The following is a 10,295-nucleotide window of genomic DNA, read 5'->3' as shown; positions in this document are numbered from 1 at the left end:
AATTTGACCATACCCACCAGTGATGTGGCATCTGCATAATTCCTGTCTTTGTTTGTTGCTCACTCAATGGAAAATTTAATGTGATTAGTTATGTTGGCCGGTCTGTGAATACCGGTAGTCGATCTTGTTTTAGGACCAGACTAACTTGGCTCGACACCCCAAATGGGTAAACGGTCTTTTTTGGATGGGATGGGATTTTTTTCATTGAGATGGGATTCCAAAATGTAGCTTTAGTGCATCACCTTCGAGTTAATCTCTTCGAGTTAAGTTTTGTGTATATGTGCAATACATTAACTTCATGTATTGCACAGTATACCCATATCCACCTAACAATGGTTAACACTAAACAATGGTTTGCTATGGCATACCTGTTTGCCAAAAGCGCTCATCCAGAATAATGTGTTGAAATAACAGAGCTAAAATGGTGCAGGTGTTGCTCTTGGAGAAAAGTTCAAGAATTAGCAACAACATGGTCTGCCTCATTTAAATTGTGCATGAAAAAAAACAGAAAGTACAGAAAAAACAGCTACACTTGATCAGTAGAATGACATCAAATAGGCTTTGTCCTGTGGTGCTTGATTGAGTCAGCAAGGAATGAGTGTCCCTGTGAATAATCTATTAAGTTGTAAATATACCAATTAGCAATATGAAGAGAATATATCAAAGTTAAAGCTGTCCATTGTCAATATTTTCAGAAGAAGAATGTAAGATACACAAATGATGGCAAAATGTCTTCCCTTTACCCTCCTGTTTTGCTCGTGTGCAGTAGATCCTGCCAAGAAATCACATGACCGAGGGCTCAGACAAGACAAGACATTTTTGCTCATTAGTGTGAGGTCTCTGTTGCACAGATCCTGCCCCCACTAGTGCTTCTGCAATCCCTCTATTGCGCTATTGTATCTAACCAGTCGACGTTGCCAAATGAACTCCCAACACGAAGGTTACACACACTGCCTGACAGTGATGGCATGAGAATAACACTGCAGGGCAAGGAAGAGGGCTTTGGCTCAGTCAGACCTCATGATAATGCTGGGAGATTTTCTAGGAAGGTTATTTAAGGGGGTCTGGTCTGTCATTGGTTTTACCTCCTTTATGGCCTGACATTGTCAGACACATACATACATATATTGTATCAATACAATTCCACACATCTCAGTCTGACTTTTCCTCATGACTTCATTCATTGCTTTCCTATGGTCGCGCCAGGATTCAACATTCAGTGTGTGTTTAACAGAGGTGAGGAAAGCCAAGGCTATTGCTGTGCTGTTTCAAAATTCTTTTGACGCTTGACACACCTCTGCACACACCCCAGACATTCATTTTGTGCAGCAATCATGCTCAGGAATGGCAACAATCAGAGAGGGGAGACTAATAATGTTCTCTCCGGTCAGTCTCTACACAAGGACAAGCACAAGCACAGCCAGCTGCAAAGGCGTGTTGTGTCATGAGTAGAGCTGCAGGATGGCAAGACTGGATTCCTTTGCCTGCCAGTGGGTTGGCTTCCAAGAATCATACTCATCAACATACCACTGTTGAAATATTTTTGTCCTCATTTTTTGTGATTACACAATGGAGACTGAATAGTTGTGGTAGGTAGTGTGGGAGAGAATGGGACAAACATCCCTTCACTCAAAAAATCCAACGCGGCCCCTTTAAGGGAGAGAGCTCGTTTCCATGGTTACGATATGTACACAAAGATGGCTGAGCTAAGCCTAGGCAAGTGTAGGCAGATAGTTCAAGTTGAATACTCTGATGACTTTTTATTTACATGAACCACAATATTATAGAGATATGCAGCTACTTAGGTATACAAACAGACTAGTTTACATGTGATATATATACGGTACTTAATTCATGTAATGTAATGTACAGAGGGACTTGTTTAAGAAGCTAGGTCGCTAGCTTACCTTCCTGGCTGCACTGCCAGGCATCAACAGTAACCAGCGTGACTTGCCAACACAAATAGCTTATGATGGCTGAAGGCTCTGAAAACAGCAAAAATGGGTCTGAACTTCACATGAATCGACACAGGCCCGCCTCCGAGAAAACTCAGGTACGGGGAAATAGATGCAAAAAGCCCTAACATACGTTCATGTGACTCTACTATCATACGGTAGCCTATCGATATCATGCTGATGAATTTGGAATGATGCTTTTTAGAAGAAAAAAAAGTGAATGATACACATCTTTAGGAATACAAGGAGAAAATCGATGTTGCCTACAAAACCATGTTGCCTCCGTTATCCCAGATTTAGGATATCAAAAGTCATCATCAAAAGAATCTGGAATATCATGTGACTTGTTTGTGCCTTGACTTCTAGTTGTCCCTTGAGTGAGGTGACAGTTTGAATTTGCTTAGAGGCATTGCAAAAATAAAATGAAATAAAATACAATTTCAGGTGTGATTGAAGGGTGCTATCAATGCATGTATTGAAATAAACAGAATAAAGTTGCTAAAAAAATACATAGAGGATAGAGAGCATAGAGCCATTTTACAAAATTACAATTCTGGAACATCTACTGTAGCCTAAGCAAATTGCTTAGTGTTTATGGAACATCAAATTATCTTGAATTGATATGACACACTAACTGTTCCTTTTCTGTGTTCTATTATAGGACATTTCATACTTACTCGCAGGTATTTTCAAAGATCTTTACAACAAGGAGGTTATCGGAAAAGATACCATTGACAATCTTTCCAAATCTCGACGGGGAGATCAAAACAGCTACCATGACAAATATGTGGAGGAACTCCAGAAGGCAAGACTCCAACCATGACTGCACACACCACACTGAAATACTTCCTCAATAACAATCACGTGTCGTGTTCAACTGGTCTGAAATCATTGAAACTGTGATTGTTAATGGCCGGGTTCCCCAAAATCGTTAAGAAGCTCTTAAGTCCTAAGAACTTCTTAGGAGCGTTCTTAGAACATTCTTACAACGCTCCTAAGAAGTTCTTAGCACTTAAGAGCTTCTTAACAATTTTGGGAAACCCGGCAATGTCTTTCACACACAAACAGGTTCATGCTGAATACACAAAACGCATGAAGGATGCGGATATGCTGGAGAGCCATATCATCCAGGCGCGCATTCAGGCCACTGACATAGAGGAACGAACTCGTGCTCAGATAGAAGAGGAGGTTGGAGAGGCCTACATTCAATTGGGTCTACCCCCCGGTATGCTGTATCTCTGCTATATTAGGAGGAGAATGTGGAAACAGGAAGTATTTCATAGGAAGCAATTTAATTTTTTTAAATGTTAGGAAAAAATGATTATTTCAAAATTAGATCTGTACAAGTGAAGAGAAATGAAAATAACCCTTCTCAAAAGAGTTAAAATGAACTTTATCTTTTCAAAGTGTGTGTGTGTATTTTTTAATTATAACCTCCAAATCATTTTAGAAAGAGAAAGAAAACATTTCTTTGATCTGCTTGTTTGTTTGTTTGTTTGTTTGTTTGTTTGTTTGTTTTCTGTGTCCAGTCAAATCAGCTTTCATGCGGTGTGTGGACAATAGACTTCTCAAGAGCCATAATTTGCTATGTCCAGAGGATTACATAATCGAGCAGCCAGCCCTAGTGAAAGCTCCACAGGGTACGTTCAGAACTTATCCTGAAATTGGTTTAGAAAGTACACCAACTCAAACCAGTCTCCAGTCTGTATGCTTGGCTGTGTTTGTGACAGCATTTACATTTACTTGTCAAACATTATCAGTGCGAAGAGCATTCAGAGTTTAACTGCAAAATAGCTATGACCGTAATGGGGGGGGTGGGGCAGCACACTCTTTGGATCATTCAGAATGTAAATAAAATAACGTGGTCTTTACTCTGTTGTTACTCTGATAAAGGGAAAACTACGGCAGGCTTTGCTCACCCCACACTCTCCTACAACAAACACATCTGCACGCAGCCACAGGATGATGGCTACACGCTTATCCCTCCTCCTCAGAGGACAGAGCAGGACCTGCTTGAGGCCTCTGAAGGGACACTCACACAAGCGTCCAGCAGAGATCTCAGCGCCGATGGAGGCACTCCCCCTCAAGTGTGTTTTAAGTTGAAGGCTGTGGATGTCTTACAATTGACAATCTGTTATAAAGGATTTTCGTTTTTTCAGTGCTTATTTAACCCACATGAAAGCAACTCTGTCTCTTCCTGTAATTACTGGAGATTGTAATCTTACATTTTCCAAGACAAATTTAGCTAATTCCAGTGAACATCTAAGCTTCCATTTGCCATTATATTTGTTTCTGTCATAATCTGGTTTAAACAAATGGCATCATGCTTCTTGAATGTTTAGACATTTAGGATTTACATTTCATACAACAATACCTACCGTAACATGTGTATGACATGGTTATATGTGCCTTAGGGCTTTCAAGTCCAAGGGCTCAAGTTAAGAGTCAGCGAGAATGACCTGTGCTGTGTGGCCGTGTCCAGAAGGCCCTCAGGGCCCGCAGGAATCCCCCGTGGCTGAAAGAGCCGAGCGCCCAGAGCCGCGCGGAGGAGCGGGCTGCGCTGCAGAAGCTCAAGGAGCGTCAGAACTTCCTGCGAAACCCCCGCTTCCTGCCCCCCCTCGCCCAGCGGGGCGGCAAGTCCCTCATCCTGAGCGGGAGGAAGTCGGAGAGAGTGGTGGACGGGAAGAGAGTGACCATTGAGGAGAGGTACTTCCTGCTTGGGCACTCGCTGGTAGATCAAGGTCCCTTGTATTTCAAATAGTGGACAGGGCTATTAACATCAAAGCTGTGGGTTCAGCATCAAGGGAGTTTATACTGAACAGTGTATGCTGCACTGTTCTACTGTACTTTGTACTTTTGGATGAAAGTACTGGTTAATGCGCATCAAGCCATCAAAATGACATGATTATTGCTTCAGTGTAGACAATAGTGAACAGCTACCCATTCTTTTGATACGTCAGAATGCACAGTGCGGTTTGAATCTGTCTGGAAATGAGCAGACAGTTGTGTGTGGTTAACTATAGGGTGCCGTAACACTGTGTAGGTGAGGTGTACACCTGGCCCTTAAAGCTCAACTTCACACCCAGAAATGTCATAAACTATCATTAGGCAAGAGGGCGAAGTGTCTTTGGGCTGTCTGCAAGCAAGGCACTAGCAGGGTGTAGTGTGTTTGCTACTGCAAATTTCCAAATCAGTCTGAATGTTTCACCCATTCATTTTAAAAAAGTGACACCGCCCAGGAAACTGTATCCACAAGATGTGGTGGCTTCTCACTTCACACTTCCCTTTCTAGAAGGTCAAGAACATTGTTATTTTTACACATACAATATATCCAAATTTTAGACCCATTTCACTCTGTGTCATGTCAAACTGATGCAACCATCTGGAACCTTTTTAGTATATAGTGTAAAATAAATGCTTGTTGTTATGCACAGGTGATACTCGAATTGATGTTCAGATCATAGCAACAGTGGTCCGTGTGGAAAACATGTTATATTGTGTTATCTGCCTATATCCATTGTTTTCTATCTTAGTCCTGGGATGCCTGTGTTATCTGCCTATATCCATTGTTTTCTATGTTAGTACTGGGATGCCCGTTTTCTTTATTGAAGAGCATTTACTGCCTCTCAGCTATGTTTGAGCCTGTGTTTGCTTAATTTGGACCTTCATAATATGAAATATGATCGTGCAGTCATTCTCTCCACACCCTGCATTATGTCATCTGTCACACCACTGTTATTATATGTGCTTTTATTGTGTCCCGAGGGCTTGTGCCAAGCAAACACAGCAGCCACATATGTTCTCTATGGTGTTGTCTCTGGTGGACCAAAATAAAGTGAACGTTTAATTTAGCATTGTTGTGTTGGCACTGGCAGCTCAGGACGATTTTCTTAAGTTGTGCTTTGCATCAGTGGGAAATCCTCAATTCATTTTCTTAAGCATGCAGCAAATGATGACGATACCAATAATTGACTGATGCCATCAATAATGATTTACATTTATTCATTTAGCAGACACGTTTCTACTGATGCAGTCGATTTGGACTAAGTTGGCGTGGACTTTTCTCATTTTGTTTGCTTTTATTATTTATTTATTTGATTTGTGTTTGTTTGTCTGTCTTATATCTTAATCCATGTTATTTTATTATATGTTAATTGTTGTTTGGTGTCTGTCTTTGTATGTCTTTGTATGTATGTCTTGGTGTCTGTCGGGTACGCAGGCGATTACGCCGCTCCGTCCGGCATCTTTTGTCTTGTGTCTTGTTATTTTGTAAATGTGTTTGTTCTTTGTTGCCATGGGTACGCTGGCGATTACGCCACTCCGTTCGGCACTGTCTGTGTATGGGTTCTGTGCACGTGAAATGCGCTATGTTTGTAGTGGTTGTCTAATGTGTCTTGATGTCTGTACAGGAACGCTGTGCGAATACGCCGCTCTGTCTGGCACCTGGCTATTTTGTGTCAGTTTAATTATTTGCTTTTTGTATCTTTTTCTTTTTCTTGTTTTATTATTTTGATTATTGTTGTTATATGTTTTGTGACTCAGGGCATTGCTGTAAAAGAGCTTGATGCTCAGTCAATTTTCCCTGAATAAAAAACGGTTGATGATGATGATGATTTAATGATTGTTATAATGACGGAAACTAGACTCGGGGTATCAAATGATTGAAGCCACCCTCTCCCTACCCTGTGTCTGACCGACCGTCTGACCCTAGGCAGAAGGCAGACGGCCTCGCGGGGCTTTCCATTTCATTAGAGCCGAGGGAATCATAAGACCATAAAAACCCATCATCTGACTCCAGACTTGCCAGCACATACAAACTCAACATACAAATGTGTTGTTCAGATGGGCTTGTGTATTTGGGAGAAAGCATGTAGGACTGAGGTGCTTCTATGTTTCATTTTCTCCTGTAGCAAAACCGCTAAGCCACATAAAGAGCTCAGTTGTTGCTCACGAAAGTGACCTTTTGTTTGATCTCATTCAGCCTCAGTTTTGGAACATGTGTGTATCAGTGATTATCACTCGATGACCCCAACTCAATAACGTTACAAAGCGAGAATAAGGACATTTGCTGGCCTAATCACTCAAGACAGTTTAATCTATTTAATTTGCCGTGCTGATTCAATTTGACACTGCATTCCAGCACAGGCTCACTGCAATCATCTGTCTTTTCAAAAAAACGCCACACAGTCATTCCCTTTGGCCTATTTGTCTGCATGCCGCAATTACCCAAATAGGGTTGTTTTCGGCTCAATATGCTTTTTGATTTGTCCGGCGGACCCTGCGGTCAAACGCTTCGGGCCATGCGCTCGCCTTGGACATTCCATGGATAGTTCCATGTGCTGTTGCGGCACTACATGTCTGTGTTGCTGTCTGAGCAGGAGGCGTGGGGATGGTGAGACCCAGAGTGCTGAATGCCAGTGGCTGATTTTTTCCCCCATCATGCTTTGTTGTTGCAGCCCAGAGGTCCCTGTGCCTGTGTTCCTGGCCAGTCCACCTGTGGTCCTCTTCACCAACTACAAAGTGGGACAAGTGTATGAGGTACACCTGTGCATGTGTCTGTGTGTGTGTGTGTGTGCGTGCGTGTCACTTATAGCCATTTTGCATTATTTGACATTGATTTATGGATACTAATAAAACAGTCAGGCGTTCATACTTACATATCACTGGGGCTGAACTAAGACAAACAATTTGATTGTCTTTTCTAATTACTCATCCCGAGTCATATTGGAGACTGGGGTCACACTTAATGCATTTGCTCAGTGTTTGTTCTTGGTTCTTGAACAGTGCCCCCTGTTGTTCATGTGTGGTACTACACCATGTCCTCTCCCTCCCCCAGACGACTGTGGAGCTGAGGAACCTCACTGCCACCTGCCGTCACGTGCGAGTCATCCCCCCCACCACACCCTTCTTCTCCATTGGCCTGGGTGAGCTGAGACCTCCTCCCATTACTGTAATCCCATTTGGGAAGAAAGGGAGGAAAGAAAGAGAGCAAAAAAACAAGGATTCAAGGAGCTCTTTAAACGTCCAAAGGTTTTCTTCCTAAATTTTCCACATGCAGAATGCTCTTCATACAAACGAGTTTGACCAGTGTCTCTTGAGGGCCATAGTGTTTTGGGACTGCTCTCTGGGTGGGGCTGCAGATTCATGTGTCCTTCTTGTCCATTTTAGAAGACCATTTTACTGTAATCAGTGTTTCTCGTGCTCAAGTTCCTATGGATCCACACAGAATTGCATGATAGAAGCACTCTGTCTGTAGTCTTGCTTTGACTGAAAACAAACATTTGTGAACAGCTCATATCATCTGGAATCGCCGTTTTTGAGCTCATGGCGTGCGGAGATAAAGGGAGACACTTGAAACGCACGCTGCTCCTAGAGGCACATGCCGTGGGATGGAGACGGGGAAGTGCTGCTTATGTGTACTTAAGTGTACTTTCAGAGAGAGTTACCCAGGTTTAAGTGTGACAAGAGAGAGAGTGTTCAGTCTCAGTGGCCCACCTCAGCCTCTGCAGTGACTTGACTTGACGCTGGAGATAATTGAGCAGCGTTCTCTCAGATGCCTGTGGCCAGACTAAAGATGATCACAAGACTGCAGGGAACTTCCATCTTTTTTGTTTCACATTACAATTTGAGTGTGTCTGTGTGTGTGTGTGTGTGTGCGTTGAACAAGAAAGGGAGAGAGCACCATCTGCTGTGAGGAATTCAAGTGTTTCAGTTCTGCAGATGACACGGCAGGGAGACCCTTGAAGAATTTCCGAGGTTTTGAATGTTGATTTTTCTTGAATATGAATTCAAGCATATGATGAGGAGATGCAGGCAATATGAATAAGATTAGAAGACTTGACATACCAGACAAGGAAATTGAACATTTGCTTCCTGTTTTTCATCATGTTTTCCATGATTTTCATCATGTGTGTATGTTTTAGCATGTGTGCATGTTTTCCTGGTATTTGCATGTGTGTGTGTGTGTGTGTGTGTGTGTTTCAGTGAGCTAATGGCTCCTTATTGACCCTTGTTGAAATGGGGGGCAAAATGCAAACCAAGATAGATGGTGCATGAACTGTAGCAATTGTACAGCATGTGGAAGCATGGAGCGGACTCATCAGTGTTTATAGTTAAGGTCAATGTTTGTGGTTAACTCTAACAAATAGATTTTGCCAAGTTATTCAATTAGTGTCAGTTAAGACTTAAGACTTTGCACTTCGGCCATCATTCAAATTAGGGCCCCGTATTTCCATGCAGGAAAGTTCCCAGGAAAGGGGGGCATGGTGGCGCCTGGCATGAGCTGCCAGTACACGGTGCGCTTTGCCCCCGACTCGCTGGCGGACTACCAGGACTTCCTGATGGTGGAGACCCAGTCGCCTCACTCTCTCATCGTGCCCCTAGAGGGCCGCAGACCCCCTCCAGTGCTCACGGGTGAGTGGACGCAGACTCTGCCCATTACACTGTGATGAGACGGGTCAGGAGCTTAGTGATTAAGAATGAGCTATATGCAGCACTGCCATGTAGGACGCATGCAAGGAAGAACACATGTACAGTATGATCTGGTTATTGGAGGAAAGTATTTCTCTTATATTTTGCTTTATATTTAATGATAAAAATACTGTAATTATCAAACAATATGCTAATATTTAGCACTCAAATGGAAGAACTGTAAGCGAAATAGAAACTATATACTGTAGATACTCCCATGTACCCGTGAATATGCTGTAGGAACAAGTTAGACCAGTAAATTAGACCAGCGCCAGATTTTGGAATGGATGACCCTGTGTTTCTCTCTACTTCTCCGTCTCCCAGTGCCTGCTGTGCTGGACTGTGGCTATTGCCTGGTAGGAGCAGTGAAGTTTCTAGAACTCCTGTGTCAGAACGAGGGCTTTAGTTCTGGAACCTTTTGCATCATGTCGAAGAAACAGTGGCCTGCACCAAGTCTGAGGGTGAGTAGGAAGCCCTTTTGACTCCATGAGAAGTACCTGGACCAGGCCCCTGCATCTGCAACCATGATATTACCACCCTCAATCCCACATCTCACATCATACAGGATAAATACATTTGGCAGTTGTGCACACAGATACAGCTCCACTATATTACAGCTTTATTGATATTGATTTTATAAGCCTTTTTATTACTTTCATTGTACCAGGCTGTAGTGAAGGCCAGCTTTGCTGAGGAGCCTCCCTTTGCGGTGTGTCCCTCTGTGTTTGAGCTGATGCCGGGACAAGCCACCGTGTTGGAGGTCAGTGGAGGTTAAGCCAACATGATTAGCTGTCACTGAGAAAACATTGGAGAGCCCTTTTGCAATTATGTAAGCACACAATGTAATCTGAAAACTGCCGCCCTGATTAA

The 10,295-nt window shown here is 42.8% G+C and overlaps 1 protein-coding gene across 1 annotated transcript in view; it reads left to right on the top strand.

Annotated features, from left to right (window-relative positions):
* Positions 1–1,718: 1,718 nt before the first annotated feature.
* The window catches only part of dlec1 (DLEC1 cilia and flagella associated protein), a 24,975-nt gene continuing 16,398 nt past the window's right edge, over positions 1,719–10,295 (top strand). The window contains exons 1-11 of the mRNA XM_062521985.1: positions 1,719–2,053; positions 2,617–2,760; positions 3,024–3,180; positions 3,485–3,595; positions 3,849–4,042; positions 4,438–4,661; positions 7,412–7,493; positions 7,792–7,879; positions 9,195–9,368; positions 9,750–9,886; positions 10,093–10,185. Of these exons, the coding sequence (XP_062377969.1) occupies positions 1,970–2,053; positions 2,617–2,760; positions 3,024–3,180; positions 3,485–3,595; positions 3,849–4,042; positions 4,438–4,661; positions 7,412–7,493; positions 7,792–7,879; positions 9,195–9,368; positions 9,750–9,886; positions 10,093–10,185 (1,488 nt within the window). The 5' untranslated portion in view covers positions 1,719–1,969. The remainder of the gene's footprint in view (positions 2,054–2,616; positions 2,761–3,023; positions 3,181–3,484; positions 3,596–3,848; positions 4,043–4,437; positions 4,662–7,411; positions 7,494–7,791; positions 7,880–9,194; positions 9,369–9,749; positions 9,887–10,092; positions 10,186–10,295) is intronic.

This window comes from Sardina pilchardus, chromosome 19 (assembly GCF_963854185.1).
Source record: "Sardina pilchardus chromosome 19, fSarPil1.1, whole genome shotgun sequence".
NCBI lineage: Eukaryota > Metazoa > Chordata > Actinopteri > Clupeiformes > Clupeidae > Sardina > Sardina pilchardus.
The sequence above is the reverse complement of the archived record's forward strand: the minus strand, read 5'-3'. Positions and strand labels throughout refer to the sequence as shown.